This window comes from Diuraphis noxia, unplaced genomic scaffold (genome assembly GCF_037042655.1).
Source record: "Diuraphis noxia isolate RWA-SAM2 unplaced genomic scaffold, SU_Dnox_SAM2 contig0001, whole genome shotgun sequence".
Taxonomy (NCBI): Eukaryota; Metazoa; Arthropoda; class Insecta; order Hemiptera; family Aphididae; genus Diuraphis; species Diuraphis noxia.
The window spans coordinates 12429815-12452505 of NW_028301711.1; the positions used below are offsets into that span (position 1 = coordinate 12429815).

General features: G+C 26.9%; 5 protein-coding genes and 2 pseudogenes across 5 annotated transcripts; 6 read left to right on the plus strand and 1 right to left on the minus strand.

Moving 5' to 3' along the window:
- Nucleotides 1-1348: 1348 nt before the first annotated feature.
- LOC149059706 (uncharacterized) lies at nucleotides 1349-2357 on the minus strand. The gene is made up of 4 exons (XM_089216587.1): nucleotides 2198-2357; nucleotides 1882-2016; nucleotides 1620-1816; nucleotides 1349-1505 (listed from the first exon to the last, which is right to left on the minus strand). Exons 1-4 carry the CDS (start codon nucleotides 2234-2236, stop codon nucleotides 1349-1351), a joined length of 528 nt encoding a protein of 175 aa, XP_089072713.1. The 5' UTR covers nucleotides 2237-2357.
- Nucleotides 2358-2990: 633 nt separating this feature from the next.
- On the plus strand, nucleotides 2991-12628 carry LOC149059707 (uncharacterized; annotated as a pseudogene).
- On the plus strand, nucleotides 12518-13830 carry LOC149059708 (uncharacterized). Its single transcript, XM_089216617.1, has one exon. It carries the CDS (start codon nucleotides 12646-12648, stop codon nucleotides 13594-13596), a length of 951 nt encoding a protein of 316 aa, XP_089072743.1. The 5' UTR covers nucleotides 12518-12645; the 3' UTR covers nucleotides 13597-13830.
- Nucleotides 13831-16780: 2950 nt separating this feature from the next.
- LOC149059709 (uncharacterized) lies at nucleotides 16781-17416 on the plus strand (annotated as a pseudogene).
- A 346-nt stretch (nucleotides 17417-17762) lies between these two features.
- On the plus strand, nucleotides 17763-18515 carry LOC149059710 (uncharacterized). Its single transcript, XM_089216083.1, has one exon. It carries the CDS (start codon nucleotides 17763-17765, stop codon nucleotides 18513-18515), a length of 753 nt encoding a protein of 250 aa, XP_089072209.1.
- Nucleotides 18516-18536: 21 nt separating this feature from the next.
- LOC149059711 (uncharacterized) lies at nucleotides 18537-19404 on the plus strand. The gene has a single exon (XM_089216084.1). The coding sequence runs from the start codon at nucleotides 18537-18539 to the stop codon at nucleotides 19281-19283; it is 747 nt and encodes a 248-aa protein (XP_089072210.1). The 3' UTR covers nucleotides 19284-19404.
- Nucleotides 19405-19417: 13 nt separating this feature from the next.
- LOC149059712 (uncharacterized) lies at nucleotides 19418-20873 on the plus strand. Its single transcript, XM_089225708.1, has 3 exons — nucleotides 19418-20000; nucleotides 20400-20561; nucleotides 20845-20873. The coding sequence occupies exons 1-3, from the start codon at nucleotides 19436-19438 to the stop codon at nucleotides 20871-20873; spliced, it is 756 nt and encodes a 251-aa protein (XP_089081834.1). The 5' UTR covers nucleotides 19418-19435.
- Nucleotides 20874-22691: the final 1818 nt, after the last annotated feature.

The following is a 22691-nucleotide window of genomic DNA, read 5'->3' on the forward strand; positions in this document are numbered from 1 at the left end:
CATTTTCCTTTAAATTGTTTTCAAAATAAATATGCTCTAGCTGAATGTGGGTTAAAATATATAGGAGTAGAAGATATCGTCGAATGCTTTTGCTGTGGACTTATTCTTCATAATTGGAAACGAGAAGATGACGTTTGGATTGAACATTGCAGATATAATCCAAAGTGTATATATGTATTATTAATGAAGGGAAATCAGTTTGTTCAAAAAGTGTTAAGTAAATATTGTAACAATGAATATATTTGTAATTGTGAAACTAGGTCCTACGACACCGTTTGCTAAATCATGTTCTTTCATTATATGTTGTAATAAATAAAAAAAAATATTATAAACAACTTATATGTGTTAGTTTTTAATCTAATATCTCGTGGACGTATAGTTCAGTGGATTAGTGCGTTAAGTTTAATTTAAAATAATGTCATGTTTTCAGGTAAGTATAGGTATAAATATCCCACCCTCTTTACTATGCACTAATCTACTGAACTGTACGTTCACATTTTTTTTTTTTTTCTTCATTTATGAAAGATTTAGTATATAATATGTTAACAGAGGAAAAAAACCTCAGTTCCAAGTATATGTTCCATCAGTTACATTATACCAGATTTTCTACATTGGTAGGTATCTGAAACATTATTATAAATATTATTCATCATGGTTCTACCTATAATCGTATCCAAATCAACTTTCGATATTCGTCCTTATAGTAAGAAGAGTGTTACGGTTGGACTATTAATTAATAAACAAATTTCGATTATTGTGTTATTAGAATGTAAATTATCAAAGAAGATAATTACTTTAAACTTAGAACAATGGTTTACACTCATGTCTGAATCTAATTACATTTCAATTACTAATAATTTACACACCAGATGTAGACGAACAAAAATATCTGATAACTTTACATATTCAACTAATGTTAAGCAGAGTTCAATTACTTTACATATCAATGATGATTATATCACTTTATCACATATAGATTTATGTAGACTTAAACAGCTTCAACATTGTGTAGATCTCTACATTGCAGAAAAACAGAAACGTCTACCAAGTTACCAAGCTACATTTAACACAGCTTACGATCTAATAAAAAACGATGTCCGTGGTCTACCTATCAGTTGCCAGAGAAATGAATTCACAAACCTGTATATACAAAACTATGATTTTAGTTATTACACTCATCTGCAAAACGATGACACATCATTCCTATATGAAATATTACAATACCATTTTAATACAATGTCAGACTTAATACTTCAGGATTTAATAGTATAAAATAAACAAATATTTATATAATATATTGTATTGTTTATTCAATAAAAAACTCATTTTTAAAATAAACATATAATAATTAGCCTATTATTTTACTTTTGATTGTACGACGTCCTGGGTCTTGTAGCATCGTGTCAAATATTGACTGCATGGTCTGATTCAAGCTTACATTCAATGTCTGGTCTTTTGACTTTTCGCTTGTATACAACTTAACACCAGCTTCACTAAACTTCCACCTATAATTATATTTATTTATTTTTTTAAATCATGAAATGAAGTGATAATAAAAATACCTATTGAAAAAGATTAACAATAGTTTAAAAAAAGTAAATTAATTATAAATTATTAACCTATCCTTAACCGGAACATTTTCAATATTTGAACATTTATAATGTGTTATCACCCAGTAATCTGTTGGCTTCTCCTCAAATGTAGTTTTTATCGTAATTAAACCGTCACCTTGTCGAAAAGTTAGCGAATTGAAAACTTCCTCATCATATTCTTCTGATCTTAAACGATCACCTACATTGTCTCTGTATGATGCATTCTATAAATGAAAAATATAATTTATATATATATATTTTATTTATAATAAAAAATAATTTAACTAACCATTTTCATCTGCTTCTTATTTGTAGATTTTTTTTCATTCGTCTTCTCAACACCACGTTTTAAAGTGGTTTTTGTTTTAGATGTTGATGCTAACGGTTTAGCTTTAGAGTCAACGGATTCACTGAAATGTTCATTCTATGGATCATAAAAATAATATTTTTTTTTTATTTAAAAAATGTACAAGTGGTTTTATAACCGATATCTAAAAGAAACATATTTTATTTTTTATGTTTCTTAATAATTATAACCATAACGTTGAGTAGTGTTACGACTGACCTCCAATTTGTTATTTGGTTTTTAAAAAAACTTTACTTACCTCTGATTCTGAAGAAATAATTGATGTTCTATAAGACATTTTTTGAGCTGCGTTGTAGACTGTGTTGAGGACTGAATTGAAATCTTGAGACTGATGAACGTTAATGGTTTTACACTGGCTTTTTATACACAGATATTAGCCACTACCACAATAATTTTATATGTAAAATGCTAATGTTAATAGCAATGACTTGAAAAACCTTTCTACTAACTTGTTTTACATGAACACAAGTGGCATTATATGAATTATTAAAGAAACAGGATCTAAAATAATCACCCGCCTTGAAAATCAGATTTGATATAACAACGTTAATGACCTCAAAAGACTTTTCAACAAACATTTTTAATAATATGAACAATAATAATAGTATAATATATATATATATAATATTAACATTTATTAGAATCAAAAAAATAATTAGTATGAACCGGATTTCAGATATAAAAACGTTAAAGGTTAATAGCAATGACCTGAAAAAACATTTCCAAAAAAAAAAAAAAATGATTATATATGAACATGACATTATATGAACTGGTTAAAATATCAAATATAATTTAAAATAAATTAGAATGTATATATTCAAATAGACTTCTCATATAATAATGTAATAAGAATTTGCATGAAAGACTACAAACATGTTCTTACATGGACAAAAGAGAATGGTATTAAGTAATATAATGTACAATCACCTCAGGATTATGAGAGGTACCTAATACTCAACGTTCAAAGAGAGGGTTAAACTTTAGTATAAAACACCGAATTTTTAAACATAAAATCATCAGTTCACCAGCAGCACTAACAGACCAAGAAGCTATCAGAACAGCAACCATCCTCGACTCTCCAGCAAAACAGTTGCCGACCATCAAAAACGTAAAAACATCTTCAACAGCAATAGCAACCGTCAGCCAGACTCAGAAAACAGTCAACAGTCAGACTTAGAATACTTCAACACTAACTATGTAAGTACCTATTTTATTATTTAATTAAAACTTTTAATCTTTACTCCTATTTTAAAAAAAAAAAAAACTAGAAACTGAATAACAATGATTTAAACACATCATCATTATAATAATATAGTTTTATGATAATATTATCTATGTTTATATGATAAAATGTTAACATCATATTTATAAGATAGTAATCACTAGATAGTAATTACATTTTATTACACATCAGCAATCTACTATTAATGAACATAACCTTAAAATATATACCGTCTCTATTACCATTGATTATAGAATAGACAGATAGACCATGCTATAGGGATTTTCGGCGACTACAATTTTAATTATGATAGCTGCCGGTAGGTAGCGTTGTATGAATTAATTTTATATTATTACTACTGACGGCGAATAACATATTATTCCTAGACCGGTTTGAGGTAGTGACAGAAAAAGCGATAAGCCTATTAATGACTTTATCATGGATAAACCTATATTTATTATTTTCTGAGCATTGCGCTATGATTGCCACTATCGCTAAATAGTATATTCACAAAATTGTTAATTTTTATGTCGAATTCTACTACAGAAAGCAATAATTAATTAATTTCATTACGAAAGATCAATTTTGTTTGGATGTTTGGAATGTTACGATTCAGTAAAATCTGCTTTGGGCGGAAATATTTAATTGAACATTACATACTATACTAGATTTACCAAGTTTTAAAAATAAAGCAAATCTTTAACCATATTGTAATTTTTAATTTTATTGTATTTTCATACTTTATAAAATACATTGTTTTGTATTTTTGTGTTCAAATTTTAAAATGAATAAAAACTCAATAACAATATAAATAATATACATAATTAAATTATTAATATAATTTATAAATAAAATAATAGTTGTGTTTTGTTATTATAAGTACATACTGAATGTGTTAAGTTTAGAAACCAACTATAAGTCTATATAATATGATGAAAAACGATTCTGAGTGAAGATATACCAAGATTAATAAACTGGATTAGAAATAAAATACTAGGTTTAAAGAATAAAAAAATTGTCTTTATTATTAAAAAAACACAAAATAAGGGTAAAATACATTTATACATTTATATTGAAGCATAATTATTAGAATAAAAGTAAATTGTGATGTTTGTTGGTTCTGAAAAGAACCGTTTAATAAAATTGAAACAGATAGTCTTAAAAAATACTATTTAAAAATTTAATGCTAAGTCCTGAAAAGAACTGTTTAATATAATAAAAATCAATGCTTAATCCTGAAAAGAACTGTTTAATGTAGTTGATGTGAATTGTCCTAAAAAGGACAGTTAAGACTGCTTCTATATTGTTTTATGCAAATAGGTACAAGGTCAGAACAAGAAAAAATGTATTTAATTTATTTAAATATGGTTTAATATTTTTAATTTAGAAAGTTTTGCTAATTTTGAGGTAGTTGAAAATAATTTTGTTTTATTAAATATTTTACAAATTAAAAGTTGTTCAATTATGTACATTTTATGATCTATGCAGTTTGTCAATGATTCATCAAGCCATTTTTTAATTGTATTATTATTTTTTAAGCACTCAGTTAGTTGAAATTTTATTTTCTTTTTATGCAAATAGTTTTTATAATTGCTTTCAAAAATATTTAAAATTTTATTTACTACATTATTTAAGCTATTTGATGGTGCTTTAAGTCCACTTTCATTATCAATTGAAGTATAATTTTTATTAAGAAGACGCAACTGCTTTTTATCATTTAAGTTTTTATCAACAAATAGTTCAAGTTGACATTGGTTACAATTAAATTTTTTCATACATTTATAGCCCAAATATCCTGCGAAATATGTTACAGAACAGTCTTCTAAAGTGACATCAATATTACTATCAGTATTATTTGAGTCCTCGTCAGATGAAAAAAAACAGAGAGATAAATTAGAATTACATTCTGTGTCGGAATCAGATGATAATTTCGAACTGTTAAAATTTATTTTATTTAGTGAACTAACTGGGTCAATTATAATTGGATTATCATCTTCTTGGGTTTCCTCACAATTTGTCGCTTTTGATGTACATAAAGAAAAAATACAATTACTTCTTATGGAAGTTCTGATTGTTCTAGCTGTTGGGTTTTTGTTATAACCACCATTTTGTCGAAAAATACTAAAGAGGTTTTCTAAAACATCCTGATTTAAACGATTAGTCATTAAAAATACAATATCATTAGATTTCTCTGCTTCAAAAAATTGCAATACACCTTTAATGGTCTGTGTAAGCCCTTTAAAACAGGGAGGTTGAGATAATTTTCCTTTTTTTAATTTTTGTAAATTTGTGAAGTATTGTGAAGCTTCTATTAAAAAATTTTTTACAGTACCTAGATCAGTTAATGCACAGAGGTATGGATTATGACTATATAAAGATTTACTATTTAAACAATCAAATAAATTATTAATAAACTCAATAAAATCTGCAGTATTCGATGAAGTGTTACTTTGAAGTTGTCCTGTTTGTATACAAGTTCGGATTGCTGCGGACATGGAATTGCTTAATAATTGTACTGCTAATTTAACACGCATTTTTTGAAAAGAATTAGGGTAAATATGAGCATCTGTTATTTTGATGAGAGACTTACTTTTATGATTTTGTTTGTCCAACTCATATGTTTTTTTTATATCATCAAATGAGATTATTTTATTATCTTTTATATAACAGGCATTAATTAAATTATTTCTAATACTTTTAAGTAAATGAGGAACATCAAACAAAGAAAAAATTGTATTGTTGTTGATAAAAAAAAATGGATTATCTTCTGAAATATTTAATGATTTTAAAGTGCTTTGGTTGTTTGTGCCTTGATCGCAGACTATAATTTTGGGACACAACCCAACCTCAAATAACTTTTGTAAAACATCAATTATTAAATTTTTTAAAATTGTTTTGTTAACTCCAGAATGAACAAGAAAATATGCAATTGGAAATTTCCATGTAGAGTAAATACCTCGAGCCATAAATACTAAAACACAGTTAGCACTTTTATTGGTCCTCCCATAATGACCTAAATCTTCAAAACCTTCAATAAAATCAAATTCTTTGGAATATTCTATAAATTCTTTTATATACATTTCATCAAAACAAACAGTGCAAGCTTTTTCTTTATAATCAGATGACTCAAATTTTTTTTGTATATGACTGAAAAATAATTTACTAAAACCTGATAAGAATTTTGATTGACCAATCCAACGACGAATAGTTGATGGCCCAGGTAAATTAACTTTTTGTGAAGGTAAAAATTTATATGCTGTTGGTGATTTATAATATAAGTTTAAAGCTAAATTTTTTTCATTTAATGTCCACGGACGACTCCTATCTTTTAATTGCATCGTTACCATTGCCTTAGAATTAATTGATGGAAAGTTATGCATATTTATTGAATTCTTAGCATTATTATGTGTTTTAAAAGTTTTAACTCTTTTTTTTTAATTTTGAAATTTGAGTTATTTTATTATGAATTAATTTGTTTTTTAGTTTTAATTTTTGTTTTAAATTGATTTTTCTAGGTGTATCTATTTCTATCAAATCAGATTTCCTTTTTAAATTTGGGCTAGGCATGTCAATTATATTTGTTATTTTAATTTTTTGAGGTGTAGAAAAAGTTGAAGGGGGGCTCGGAAAAACTAAGTCTACCATGTCTGGTTTTGAGTGTGTATATGTTTTAGTTGAGGTTACATTATATTATACTCCTGCTGAGATTCATCATTCTGGTTAATGCCTGATGATGTAGATGGCTGTGTTTTAGATTGATAATTATAGGGAATAGCAGTATCTATCAAACGATTTTGAGTAAAATTTTATACAAAGCTTTCGGGTGGGAAATGTTCTTGACAAATGTACCTATTGTGGAGTTTATCTGGATCAACAGAAAACAAACTTGTGTTTCCTGTGTAGATATAAAAAATATGTGTAAAAAAATTTATAAATATTCGCAATGGTACAGAAAAATTAAAATTTAAAATTAATTACTCACCTGAATGTATTATCCATACTTCTTTTCTATCATCTTTTGGAAAACGATACATTTTTAAATTTGGAAACATTTTCTTTGATTTTCCACAATTTAAATATTGGCATTTATTTCCAGACATGTTTAAGAATTTTTAATTGTAAATGCAACTCAAAACTCAAAAAACAAGAAAATTCGGAAGGCGGTTGTTCCACAATGAACAAGATAGTAATAAATGATAATATAATAAAATTATTATTTCCAATCATTTCAGTATATCTTCAGTTTCTTATTATTACTCTATTTTTAGATCGGCACTTCGCGATAAGCCACCTCTTCCTTCCCCGCATATCCATGGCAAACATCTATGATGGGGGTACCACCTCCTTGCATCCCAACTACACTAGCGCTCCATAGTGGTTGCATCCTACGCATGGTCACCAAATATTAACATTGCATGGGCTATCTGTCTATTCTATAATCAATGCTATTACCATAGAACAGTTAGCACTATCACCGCTTAATATTATCACCGAACGCGATATTTATTATTTTATAATATTTGATATCAATAATATAAAAAAATGTTATATTATCATAGTATAATATTCAATATTTACATAAAAATATTACAATTTGAGCTAAGTTTTTATAATTGAAATAAGTAGTATAATATTCTTATTCTAATGAGTATTCAATAAGACTGTCTGCTATTAGATATAAAAAAATATGTCCATCTATAACGAATTGTATGTATTCATTTGACATTAGATAGGAGAAAAAATAAATTTAGTATATAACATTAAACACAGTTATAGTAATATATGATATTCTGTGTTCCTATATTTTAATCTTCATGATTATGTTTTTATAAAGTTCATTTAATTTAGATAAAAATTAAATTATTTACAATACAGTTAGTTAATATATTTTATTACATTTTTTTCTATATTAAATTGTAGGTATTCATTTAAAATTATTCAAGGGAAAAAAATAAATTTAATATACGACAAATACACAGGTATAAGTAATATAATATATTTGTGTACCTATATTTTTTAAACTTCATGAATATCATAGTATAATATTCAATATTTACATAAAAATATCTCAATTTGAGCTAAGTTTTTATAATTGAAATAGGTAGTATAATATTCTAATTCTAATGAGTATTCAATAAGACTGTCTGCTATTAGATATAAAAAATATAGCTATCTATAACGAATTGTATGTATTCATTTGATATTAGACAGGAGAAAAAATAAATTTAGTATACAACAAATACACAGTTATAAGTAATATATAATAATATGTGTACCTGCATTTTAATCTTCATGATTATATCTTTTTATAAAGTTCATTTAATTTAGATAAAAATTAAATTATATACAATACAGTTGCTTAATAATATATTAGATTATTACATTTTTTTCTATATTAAATTGTAGGTATTCATTTAAATTATTCAAGGGAAAAAATAAATTTAGTATATAACAAGTATACAGTTATAACTTATAAGTAATATAATATATTTGTGTACCTACATTTTTTAACTTCATGATAATATTTTTATAAAGTCCATTTAATTCCTAGATAAAAATTAAATTGTGTACAATACAGTTGGTTAATATATTTTATTACATTTTTTCCATCTATCTTTATTAAATTTTATGTATTCATTTAACATTATTCAAGGGAAAAATAAATAAATTTATTATACAGCAAATACACAGGTATAAGTAATATATGATGTGTGTACCTATATTTTTTAAACTTCATAGTATAATATTCAATATTTACATTAAAATATCTCAATTTGAGTTAACTTTTAATAATTTAAATAGGTAGTATAATATTCTAATTCTAATAAGTATCCAATAAGACTGGCTGCTATTAGATATAAAAAAATATATCTATCTATGACAAATTGTATGTATTCATTTAACATTAGACAGGAGAAAAATAAATTTAGTACACAACAAATACACAGTTATAAGTAATATATAATATGTGTACCTACATTTTTAAACTTCATTTTTTTATTTTTTATAAAGTTAATTTAATTCAGATAAAAATTAAATTATATACAATACAGTTGTTTAACATATTTTATAATTAGATTTTTCCGTCTATGTTTCTACGATTTAACATGCTGTGTATTAACATTAATGAATTTGAAATAATATTACAGACAATGGATTCAAAAAACAAAGATGAACTTATGAATAAATATCAATATAATTTACAAACCATGGAATCATTAAGATTAGGGAATATTGAAGATAATAAAAATAATATATTAGAAACGAAAGAAATTAATAAAAAAATTAAAGAAATAAAACATAACATTTATTTAATCAGGATATGTTCATCATCAAATGAATTTGAAATCAATCAATTAAGAGATAAATTGTTTTCTTTAAAAGAAAAAAAAAGAGAAATATTTAATAAATATGGTAATAAATATATTGATTATGTTAGAAAAATGGAAATCTGTTATGGAGAAAGATATAGTATGGATATGATGATACGTTCTCAAACATTTCATGACATTTACTTTTCTAAGAAATTATGATTTTAATTTTATGTTTATAGCTATGTTTTTTTGCTTGTAAAAATAAAAACAATTATTATTTAATGATGATGTGTGTTACTATTTTAATATTTTATTACTAGCAGATAGTTTGCAAAAATCTATATAATTTACAGAAACATGACATCATACATCGAAAAAGAAATTAATGGAGTATTGAGACAACAGGCTGAAAATGAGAAATATGGTGAAAGAGAAGAGAAAAAATTTGAAAAAATGATTTACGATATTAATATTAAAATCAGAAAAGCAAACCTGAAGTCGACTAGGGAAAATTTATTAAAAAAAAAAAAGGAAATTAAAGCTGATTATGACGAATCAAATCATATAGGTTATCGATGTCAACAAAGTTGTATATCGCATTTATCATACCTATATGATTTATTAAATAATAATTAAGTTCTTTAATTTCTTTTTTTTAAAACTAGTTGCTTAGGTTTGCTAAATATTGTATGATTTATATTAATAAAGTGATTACAATATTATTATTGTTTATTATAATTTTTTTTTTTTCATTTAATTTATTTTCAGCTTAATTATGAAAAGAAAAATGGTGACAAAACGTCAGCGAATGACATATGCTGATGAAGGAATATTTGAAATTGAAAGATTTAAAAAATGTTCAAAAACTTTTATAGTTAAGAATAATTTAAAATTTTTAGATTACACACTTTTTTTAAACTATACTTTAGACAAAATAATTCCAAAGTTAAAGGAATCATGTCTACAAACATCTATAAAATTTAATTTATATGTAGATAGTGTATATGAACGAATTATCACACAAGAAGTACAGGATATAGCATTTAAAACCTCTAATACACTTGCATGTAATTCCTCTGATTTTAATAAATTACTGAATGGGATGTTCAATAAATTATTAAGTGAAGAAGATGATTTTTTAGCAAAAGCTTCTGGCTGGTCACTTAAAACAATAGATGCATTACAATTGAGAATTAATATAGTAAATCCTCTCAGAGGAGGAACGTATCTAGATCTTCCTGAATATATCAAAGATAAAAGAGCAGTCATAAATGTAAAAAATAATGATGTTAAATGTTTTAAATATTCAATACTATCAAAGTTTGATAATCGTTCAAATAAAACTTATTTTAATAAGAAATATTTTGAAATGTTAGAAAAAAAAGTGGCTTAGATTTTAAATGTATAGATTTTCCTACACCAATCAGTCAGATAAAAAAATTTGAACGTATAAATAATGTATCAATTAATATTTATAGTTTAAATGATAAAAAACATATTTTCCCTCTATATATTTGTAATACTGAAAGAAAAAAACATTTTGATCTACTTTTGTTTAATAATAATAACACATCACATTATTGTTATATAAAAAATTTTTCAAGATTTATTAGAAGTCAGAAAACTAAAAACTGTTCCAGATTAATTATCTGTAAAAGATGTTTTACTACTTTTAGTGAAAAGCCATGTAAAAGCAAACTTTGGGGTAAGAAAGGGTTGAGTGAACACCAGCATAATTGTAGAAAGAACCAATTAGGGAGACCAATAATGTTTGAAAAGGGGGATGTGTTATATTTAATAATTAATAAAGTTTATAATAATTTACTTATTATAATTACTTATGATTTTATTTATTTTAAAAACTATAAAAATACACAGAGAATACCAATTGTTATTTATGCAGATTTTGAATGTATTTCAACTCCTAAAAATAAGTCTAGTGAATTTAATAGATGCGAAAAATCTAAAACTTATGCTACACATTTACATGAAATTATGAGCTATGGGTTTTATGTCAAAGTTAACTATGATGTTATATCAAAAGAACTAGTAAAACAGTTCAAAATTCCGAGAAAGGTGGTAATTTATAGAGGTGAAAATGCTGCAAAAAAATTTATGGAAAATATGATTGTTATTGGAAATAATATTAATAAAATTTATCAAACAAATAAACCGATGAATAAATTAACTAAAGAAGAAGAAAGTAATTTTAAAAATACTAAGTTTTGTAGAAAATGTTCGAGACATTTTAAAAATAATAATTTAATTAAAGTTCGAGATCACTGTCATTTTACTGGTAAATATAGACAATGTCTTTGTCTTCAATGTAATTTTGAAATAATTAACCCCTCATTCGTACCAATTTTCTTCCATAATTTATCGTACGATAGTCATTTCATAATTCGGGAACTTGGTTGTAATGATAAAGATATTCACGTTATTCCTAATTCGTCAGAAAAATATATATCCTTTAGTAAAGAAATCGCACATAGATTTAGTATTAAATTTGTCGATACATTCCGTTTCATGAGCGAATCATTAAATAAACTTGCATTAAATTTATCAGAAGATAAGTTGAGGTTTAGAGAAACTCTTAAAAATTTTTCCATGAAAGCATTAGATCTAGTCACTCAAAAAGGAATCTTCCCTTATGAATATGTCGATAGTTGGAGTAAATTAGATGATACTTTTTTACCATCAAAGTCTGAATTTTATAACTCTTTGACAGACGAAAAAATAAGCGATAAAGATTATATGCATGCTAAAAATATATGGCGAACATTCGATATAAAGACTTTAGGTGAGTATAGCGATCTTTATTTAAAGACTGACGTTACCATACTGGCTGACGTGTTTGAAAATTTTAGAGACTTATGTTTATCTACTCTCAGATTAGATCCTGCTCATTACATGACTGCTCCTGGATTTGCTGTTGATTGTATGCTTAAGTACACTAAGGTGAAATTGGAAAGGTTAAAGGATTACAACATGCTCCTCTTTTTTGAAAGCTCAATCCGGGGGGGCATTTGTCAATCAACTAAAAGATATGTTAAAGCAAATATACCAAATATTGAAGGACTGGACTATAATTCGAATGAACCAATCACATGGATTACATATCTTGACTGTGTAAATTTGTATGGTAAATCTATGTTAACAGAATTGCCTTTCAAAGATTTTGAGTGGGTTAATGATCTCAATATCGATGTCACTAAAATTGCTGATGATTCAGAAGTTGGGTATATATTAGAAGTCGATATCGAGTACCCTAAGTATTTACATAAAAGTCATAATGATTTCCCATTTTTACCCATTAATGAGTGTCCTCCTAATTCTAAAGCTAAGAAATTGCTTACTACATTATCATCAAAAAAAAACTATATAGTACATTATAAAAACTTAAAACAGGCGATTTTAAACGGTATTAAAGTGACAAAAATTCATCGAGCTATTAGCTTTTCACAAAGCAAATGGATGGCATCATACATTGAATTGTGTACAACTATGAGAGTTGAAGCTAAAAACGAGTTTGAAAAAAATTTTTGGAAGTTGTTAATCAATAGCGTTTTCGGTAAATGTATGGAAAATGTTCGCGCAAGAACTTCTATAAAACTTGTTTCATCAGCAAAAAAAGCTAGGAAATTAATGGTTAAAACTAATTTTAAAGACAGAACTATATACACCGAGAATCTTATGGCTATTCATCAGCGTAAGGAAATTATTAAATTTGACAAGGCAATTTATGTAGGATTTGCAATTTTAGATGTTTCAAAAACATTTATGTATGACTTTCATTATAATGTAATGAAAAAAAAATATGGTGCTAAAATTAGTTCTTTGTATTCAGATACTGATTCGTTGGTATACGCTATCCAAACAACAAATTTTTTCGATGATTTAAAAAATAGTTTACTACCATATTTTGATACATCTAATTATCCTACAGACCATTATTGTTTCAGTGAGACTCATAAAAATCAACCCGGATATTTTAAGGATGAAATGAAAGGAATAATTCTAAAAGAATTTGTCTCATTAAGACCGAAATTATATGCGTATAAAACTGTACATAGTGTTGAGGAAAAAAAGCAAAAGGTGTAAAAAAGTATATAATTAAAAATCACATGAAATTTGAAAATTACATGGATATATTAAATGCATTTATAAACCATGTAACTGTTGAGGATAAACAAACTCATAGAAAAATGAATTTTATTCAATCGAATAAACATATTGTCCATTCGAAAACTATGACTAAGCTTGTTCTTAGTGCTAACGATGATAAACGTTATATAATGGATGATGGGATTAATACATTGGCTTATGGCCACTATAAATTAAAAAACTATATATCCGCAATCGAAATAAACAAAAAGCGCTATCTATCAGTATTATATAATGTTTTAATTGTTAAACGTTTCATGTGAATAAACAAATTTTTTTTTTAGTGTTATCAAAGAAAAAGGTAAAATATAATAATAAGATAAAAAATAATATAATATCAAATTTTATTTTAATATATCTGACAACGTTATCCATGAATTATGACTTGAATTAAAACCTAACCACTTGACAAACATTTTATTCCCAACTTTTTTTATAACACGTTCAACAAGAAAGGTGTTTGGAAAATCAGTTAATTTAATTTCTTGTTCATAAAAACCGCCTAAGATGATATTGTTCGATTCATCTTTTAATTGATACGTTACTGGATTTGCATGTAAAATTTTTTAAATTGTAAATATTTCTGTCGTCCAATTTGGTGTGTATCCCTTATCAAATATATGTTTATATTTAGATATTCTTACTTTATCATTAATGTTAAATTTTGGTTTGTATACTGTTTTGATATTTGTATGTGTGTTAAGTTTAATTTTGTTTGCATCCATTCGAGCTTCACTTGGTGTACATTTAATTGTTCTATGTTTTGTATTATTATAGTTTTGTATAATTTTTGATATTGTATTATACCAATTCCATGTACCTGTTGCAGTAAAATGTTTATATATTTTATTTTTAAGAGTTTGTATTACACGTTCACAAATTGAACACTTAATGACACTGAATGAACTATAATTTTTAATTTTATATTTTTTCATTAAATCTTGAAATTGATTATTATAAAATTCTGTACCATTATCTGTCTGTAACAATTTTGGATTAGCTTTTTTCAATATATTAAACATAGCTTTTGTACATTCCTCCGCTGTTTTATTTTTTAGTGCTTCTACCCATACATACTTGGTAAATGTATCAATTATGATTAAAATGAATTTAAAACCTTTATTTTGTCTAGAATGTGACTGCATGTCTATTAAATCAGCTTGCCAGAGATCATCTTTAAACCGTGTAACTACGCTACGTCTAGGAAATATTTTTCTCGCTGGTCGATGTAGCTCATTAGCTATATTCTCTAAGGTTGTCATTATACTATAATATTCCTCTCACGTAATTCTTCTAAAATAGATATGATTTCATTACTAACGCCAGTATTACCAACTCTTTGTGATGATGTTAAAAGATTTAATCTAGTTACTAATTCATTTGGATCATCATAATAAACTAACTGTGTTTGAGGTATTACATCTTTATATAAACCAGAACCTTTCTTAGCATGTGGTGATGCAGTAAAATTAAACATCTTTTCAACTGGAGGATCTACAGACATAGAACTGTTTGCTGTATGGTTAAAATCAAATGGTTCATTTGTTATGGTTGTATTATTATGAACATTACTACATTTAGCACTCGAACTAGATAAATGTTCGTTTAATTCTTTAAAGCTTATCCGAGGAGCTCTAGAGTTATTAATTTTAACTATTTCTTCGTTTAACTGTTTTTCTTCATTTTTCATTCTTTCGTAGAGAGGTTTTACAACGGTCGCCCATTTATGAAACTTTGAGGTTTTTGGTTTCCCATCCGCTTTTAAATGAATTCGAGAAGTTTTCAATATATCGTAATAAGATTCCATATCTTGTATAGTTGTATTTTTTGGTTCTTTCTCACATAATAAAAATTGTAGTCCTAATGTCCATGGGTAGTATTTATTAAGCAGCTGTAAGTTACCATGGCTAAAAGTTACAGAGTAATCTCCTATTTTGTAAGAATCACTAGTTCTATCATAATGTAAACCATAAGATTTATCATAACGTTGTGATTTAGGACGTTCAAAAAAATTTACAAATGTCGAATTTAATTCATCATCTTCATTTTCACCACTCGTGTATGAGGTTTCTGTATTTTTATAATCAGCTAGTTGTAAGTTACACGATGTATTTTTTTCTATTTTTGTACTGAGTGGTTCAGTTATCGGTTTAAATGCTTCACGGAAATAGTTATCTGAATCTATAATACCACGTTTCATTTCCATTATTTTTTGTTTAATATTTTTTTTTTGATATTATTAAATTTTTCAGCAAAACCTTTTCTTTGTTCATAGTAAATAATAAACTCAATATTACTGTATCGTATGACCACTGGTAAGACTATGTAGATAATAACAATGTTACATTATATATATATATTATATATATATTATATATAATTATTTTATTTTAATAAACGTATGAAAACCACATCTATATCTTCCTTCATTCATTTCTCGAGTTTTATCAATAACCATAAACCCATAATCACTTTGATTCCAACATAAATGAGAAATTTTCCGAAATTCTGAGAAATCCATATCTGTCGACGAATGATCATTGAATATATGACGTAAATTCATATCATCTTGTTTCAGAATTATTAAAAAGTTTGAGTTATCTCTTACCAACTGTTTTGGTATTTTAGAATATGTTTGTGCTAAATAAAATACAGAGCTAGCACCTGAATGTCTACAGATGCTAAAGTATTCTCTAATAACAGACTGTGAATCACATATTACATCATCAAAAATTATAATAGAATTTTTCTTGGTTAAGTTTGGTTTTATAACTTTATCTGCGTTTGTAAATATGAACAAATTAGCACCTTGTATATCATCCATTATTTTTTTTAACAAAACATATTTTTCTTGATTAGAGGTTTTAGAGTATAAATAGATATTTTCAAATCTTAACCCGTTTTCATGTGTGATTAGATTGTACATTATATGTGTTTTACCCGATCCACTAGGACCAACTAATATAGCACGTATAGTATCAGGTAATAACGAACCATGTCTTGATGGTTTTTTTGATATTTGTACATCTACGTTTATTATTTCTAATTTATCTTTCTGTTCAATTAAATTCATTTTCTTATAAATACTCGAAGATTTTTATTTTATATTCAGTTATTGATGATGCGTTCAACTCGAAAGTGTAAATCGAAAAAGACTGGTAAAGGTATTGTAAACTCTCTTATAAATAGTCTTCCGTTTGAATCCCATGTTCCAGGTTATCAGTTTTGTGGGCCAGGTACGAAATTGAAAAAGAGACTAGATCGCGGTGACAAAGGAATAAACCCATTGGACGCTGCTTGTCGTGATCACGATATTGTGTATGCAGCGAGTAAAAATTTAGACGATAGACATAAAGCTGATTAAGTGTTAGAAAATCGTGCCTGGGAAAGATTTAAAGCAAAAGACACTCCTAGAAAAGAGAAATTGGTAGCGTACGCGGTAACAAACGCGATGAAAGCTAAAAGAAAAATAGGAATGGGTTATAAAAAGAAACGTGCTACAAAAATAAAAAATCTCATGATAGCAGTAAAGAAAAAAAGAATGTCTAAGAAAAAAAATGGTAGCAAAAGACTGATTTTACCACCGAGACAAACAGGAGGTGTAATTCCCTTAATACCTATATTTGCGGGATTGTCAGCACTTGGTAGCTTAATGTCTGGAGGTGCTAGTGTGTATAATGCAAATCAAAATTCAAAAAGAAAAAAGGGTAGTGGTCTAAATTTAAACAAAAACAAGGTATGGAAAAAAAACTGTTAAATACGCTACCTGACAGACCACTTTCGTCAGAAGATATTATAAAATGTATAACTAAGTTGAAAATCAATCATTTCCGTGGAGTGTTTTCACGTGATAACTTACCTAAAAAACCGTATGTAAATGAATGTGGTATATTAAACTTGGACATATCTTCAGGCGACGGGAGCCATTGGGTAGCGTTTCATAAAAATAAAGATAAAGTCATATATTTTGATAGCTTTGGTGATTTACCTCCACCAATTGAATTACAACGTTATTTTAAAAAGTTTAAAATAGTTTATAACTATTCTAACTATCAAGACTTCAATACATTCAACTGTGGGCATTTATGTCTTGAATTTTTACAATGCATGAATCTATTACACTTACTTTAACTGGAAAATCGACTGAATTGACTGCAAATTATTTTCCATCTCTAAACGTTTACGAGGATTCAGAAATAGCTTTGTTATCTTTGCAAACGTTCAATTCATTTCCAAATATTATAAATCCAATTAATAACCGACTGAAAATAGAAGTAATTCCTTCAAAGAAACATAACATAAAATATTGCAGTTTTGAATTTAGTTTGAAAGATGGATGCTATGAAATAGAAGATATTAACAATTATATTGCAAAAGAGTTACTCCGAATTAATAAAGACTATGGAACACAGATAACATTCAGTGTACGTATTGATCCTGTTGATTTTAGAACGTATATAAAATGCAATGGACTACTTAGGTTCGATATTCCATATAGTATAGCACCTGTTTTTGGGTTTAAAAAGATACAATGTGGACCGTTTCATGAAGATCGTCGATCGGATAAAGCGGCCAATTTAAACACGATTAATTCCATAAAAGTATTGTGTAATATAGCACATGGGTCATTCAATAACCAACTTCAAAGTCATTCGATATATGAGTTTTTCCCGATTGGGAGAACAGGAACAAAGGTTGTTCAATCTCCGTCAAACCTTATATATTACAGATTAAACAAAACAGATCTTAATTCAATAACTGTTAAGTTAGTTGACCAAAACAATAACCCAATTGACGATTTTAACGAGACATTGACAGTTGTTCTACATATTAAACGTCACGGATCTCATTATTAAATTTATATCTTAGATTTTGTAATGTATGAGTCAGTTACTTTAAGTTTAACTGGGAATGCTACCATATTATCTGTAAATTATTTTCCGTCTATAAACCTTTACGAGGACTCAGAAATAGCTTTGTTATGTTTACAGTCATTTAATTCATTCCCAAATATTAATGAAAATAATAATACATTTTCTATAGAAATAGTTGACGATGAAAACAATAATGATATGATGCCTATGATGTGTCATATTAAATTGGAAGAGGGATGTTATGAAATTGAAGATATTAATCAACGAATTAAGAAGCAAATAGATGTCTATAATAGTGAAAACTTAACCAAATTAAGATTCGAAATTTCGGTTGATCCTAATGATTTCAGATCGTATATAAAATGTAATGGGATACTACACTTTGAGATTCCATATAGTATGGCACCTGTATTCGGTTTTGAAAAAAGACAATATAAATCAGAGTATGCAATTCATCGATCGGAAAAATCAGTAAATTTAAACACAATTAATTCTATAAAAGTATTGTGTAATATAGCTCAAGGATCATTCAGCAACCATCTTCAAAGTCATTCGATTTACGAGTTTTTCCCGAGTGGAAGGACAGGATCTAAAGTAATTCAGTCACCGCTAAATTTAGTATATTACAAATTGAATAAAACAAATATTGATTCGATAACCGTTCAGCTAGTTGATCAAGATCATAATCCGATTGATAATTTTGGTGAGGCATTGACAATCGTGTTACATATTAAACGTTACGGATCTTGATATGGGATTAAAATTCAATATAAATCCGCTACTTCGGATCAGTTCAACTAGTCATAAGACTAAAGTGGTATCGGTAACATCAAATAAAGTAAAAAAATTGACGTTGAAAAATAAAAAAATTTTGCAAGCTCTAGGTTATCAATTAAAACAGAATGCCTGAAAGTGATATTTTAGATATAAGTTCACGGTACGAGACGGATTCTAAAATAACGAAAATTGAATATCATTCATATACACCGTACACAACATCGTTTAATAATAATGATGAAATACGGATATCAGTACAGCAAACAGATGTTTATCCGTATTTACATGAGAGCTTTATTTATTTAGAAGGAATAATATCTGATCCTGATAAAGTGAAACTGTGTAATAATGGTTATTCATACCTCTTTGAACAAATTCGATTAGAAATAAATGGAATAGAAGTAGATAGCACACGTGTTCTTGGAATCACAAGCTCGCTGAAAGGATTCTTATCTTGTACACCAGATAACTATAATTGTTACGAAAATTCTGGCTGGAATTTTAAAAATGGATCACAAATAACAAACGATAAAGGTGAATTCAGTGCTTGCATTCCATTGAAATATTGGTTAGGTCTGTTTGAAGATCATAAAAAAATATTAGTAAATTCAAGATTGGAATTAATATTAACTCGAAGTCATACTGATTTAAATGCGTTAAGCCTTAAAAGTGATGTAGTTGCTGCTTTAGGTAAAGTTGTATTAAATAAAATAGTCTGGAAGGTTCCGCATATTACTGTTGATGATGAAGAAAGGTTAAAGTTATTGAAACTTGTAGAAAAAGAAAAAAGTTTGTTTATTCCTTTTAGATCTTTCGAAACTTTTGAATATCCTGAACTCGGAACTACTAAAAAAGTAGTATGGAACTTGAAAACCGCTTCAAAATTAGAAAAACCACGATTTATTATAATTGGATTACAAAAAGGTCGTAAAAATACAATAACAAAAGATTGTAGTATATTCGACCATTGTAGTCTAACGAACGTTAAAGTATTTCTAAACTCGATTGCATATCCGTATGATAATTTGAATTTAGATTTTTCAAAAAATAATTTTACATTATTATATGATATGTATACATCATTTCAAGAATCGTACTATGAAAAAAGTATACGGAACCCTATATTGAGTCCATCTACTTTTCTATCAAACGCACCCATCATAGTTATTGATACTTCAAAACAGAATGATTCGGCAACAGCCTCAGCAGTGGATGTTCAATTGGAAATTGAAGCATCGGAATCCCTTACAGGTGTAACTGCTTATTGTTTATTAATTCATGATCGTATTGTAGAATATGTACCTTTTACTAGAGAAGTAAGAAAACTTGTGTAATTTTATTGAACAAAATAAAAAAGTTTATTAAATAATTTGTGTTCTTTACTTGAAATATAATTTTTATAAAAATTAGCGATATTGATTGAAAAAATTAAAAAAAACGGAAAAAATAGATGATACGGTAAATATTTTTGTGTAAGGGGCAAATAGGTGGACAATCTTGTGTAATCACCGTATTGTGTTACGCGGTAAATCAGTGTGCTCCAAGGGGGAATTTTCCGCTTGAAAAAAAAATTTTACCGTGGAAAAGCTGGCTGTGAACATACAAATATATACTACTGTTATTTTAAAACGATTTAAAGGAATTACACATATTGTTTAAAAAAAACTATTAAAGTAGTTATTACTCATTTTATATTATTTGTTTTCCTGCCATGACACAGATCCTTCATTGTTAAAAAAATCCTTATAAGAATCTCGAACTAAAAAACCTTCTGCATTTGTAAAACCACCTCCTCTTGTTATTGGTATTAGGTTGTTTATTTGTAGTGTTGTACTCAAATCACGCTCCTCAAAAAATGCTTGTCCATTTTCTTCTAAATATGCTTCTCGTAGTAAATTATGTAAACAACAAGCAACTACAATAAGATCATCACACGTAATTGGGTCATTGTTAATGGGCTGATAAAATACACGGAATACTTGGGTTAACAATCCAAATGCGTTTTCCGTCACCCTCCTAGCACGACTCAATCTATAATTGAAAACTGCCTTTGATTTGTCGTGTCTTGCAGATTGTCGAGTATATGGCTTCATAATATTAAGGTGTAGTCTAAAAGCTTCATCTCCTACTATAACGTGAGGTAATTCTTTATCAGATCCAGGTAATTGTTTTTTTTTCTGGAAAACCAAATGATCCATTCAATATCTGTTGACCCATAGCAGATTTTAAAAATATGCCACTGTCTCCTTCTCTGCCAAATGAACCAACATCAATGGCAATAAATTAATAATTGGCGTCGACCATTGCTAACATTACAATAGAGAAGTAATTTTTATAATTAAAAAAAAGCGATCCTGTTTTTTCTGGACATCTAACTCGAACGTGCTTTCCATCTATCGCCAGATCGCAATTTGGAAAATTCCACTTAGTCCAAAACTCTGATGCTTTTTTATTTAAGTCGATAGTCGATATATCGGGTAGAAAAATGGGCGTAAGGTGTTTTTTTAACGACGAAAGTGTATCTTTTACGATAATGCTAATATAACTATGTGAAATTCTGAACCCAAAAGAAAGTGACCGAAATGATTCTCCAGTAGCAAGATACCTGTAGAATGTAACAAAAAAAATTAAAATTTGATACGCCACTGATATATATATATATATTGACTATAATTATTTAAATAATTATAACATAAATTACATAACTATAGTTAAGCTACCTATCATTTTTTTTAAAATGTATTTTTGCATGTCTTATAAGAATGTAAAAAAAAGGTCAGACAAACTTCGTTTTGAAGTTGTCGGTGAAAAACTTCAAAAAATATAGTTTGTTTGTAACCCGTATTTTTTTTAAAAAAAATTCTTAGAATTTTAATATTTTCCATTTTTTTTTTAAATGTGGTTTTTAACGCACAATAGATTGGTAAAATCAAAACTTACCTATCATAATTAATTTTTAGATTAAATTTGAAAAGATTATTTTTCAAGATTTACTTGCAAAAACTTCAAAGTTATGTATGATAGGCAAGTTTTGATCTTATCAATCTATTGAACGTTAAAAACCACACATTTAAACTTCCAAATGACCATCGTTTCGTCAAATTAACCAAGCAAAAACACACATTAAAAAAATGATAGGTAGCTAAACTAGAGTTGTGCCATAATAATTATTCATTAAATAAAAATACCTGTTTACCTTAAAGTAACAGCTGATTTCTCATCGGGCGAAATAGGATTTTTTATTCTGTTTGATGCAGGTAATGTTATATCGTCTTTTACTAATGCTAATATAAAATGACTTTCGGCACTTTGATTTAAATTAATAATGTTACTATAGTAACAACGGTTGAGAAAATTAGGGAATTTTGAGAAAAGTCAGTT

Excerpts from the sequence above, each read along its gene's own strand:
- LOC149059706 (XM_089216587.1), bottom strand. The coding sequence starts at position 2,236 with ATGTCTTATAGAACATCAATTATTTCTTCAGAATCAGAG. Across the intron at positions 1,817-1,881 it reads ATAAGAAGCAGATGAAAATG|AATGCATCATACAGAGACAA; the intron begins GTTAGTTAAATT and ends TTTCATTTATAG. Across the intron at positions 1,506-1,619 it reads AATGTTCCGGTTAAGGATAG|GTGGAAGTTTAGTGAAGCTG; the intron begins GTTAATAATTTA and ends ATATAATTATAG.
- LOC149059708 (XM_089216617.1), top strand. The coding sequence starts at position 12,646 with ATGTTAACAGAATTGCCTTTCAAAGATTTTGAGTGGGTTAATGATCTC.
- LOC149059710 (XM_089216083.1), top strand. The coding sequence starts at position 17,763 with ATGCATGAATCTATTACACTTACTTTAACTGGAAAATCGACTGAATTG.
- LOC149059711 (XM_089216084.1), top strand. The coding sequence starts at position 18,537 with ATGTATGAGTCAGTTACTTTAAGTTTAACTGGGAATGCTACCATATTA.
- LOC149059712 (XM_089225708.1), top strand. The coding sequence starts at position 19,436 with ATGCCTGAAAGTGATATTTTAGATATAAGTTCACGGTACGAGACGGAT. Across the intron at positions 20,001-20,399 it reads TGATGTAGTTGCTGCTTTAG|AATCGTACTATGAAAAAAGT; the intron begins GTAAAGTTGTAT and ends CATCATTTCAAG. Across the intron at positions 20,562-20,844 it reads AGCATCGGAATCCCTTACAG|TGTGCTCCAAGGGGGAATTT; the intron begins GTGTAACTGCTT and ends GCGGTAAATCAG.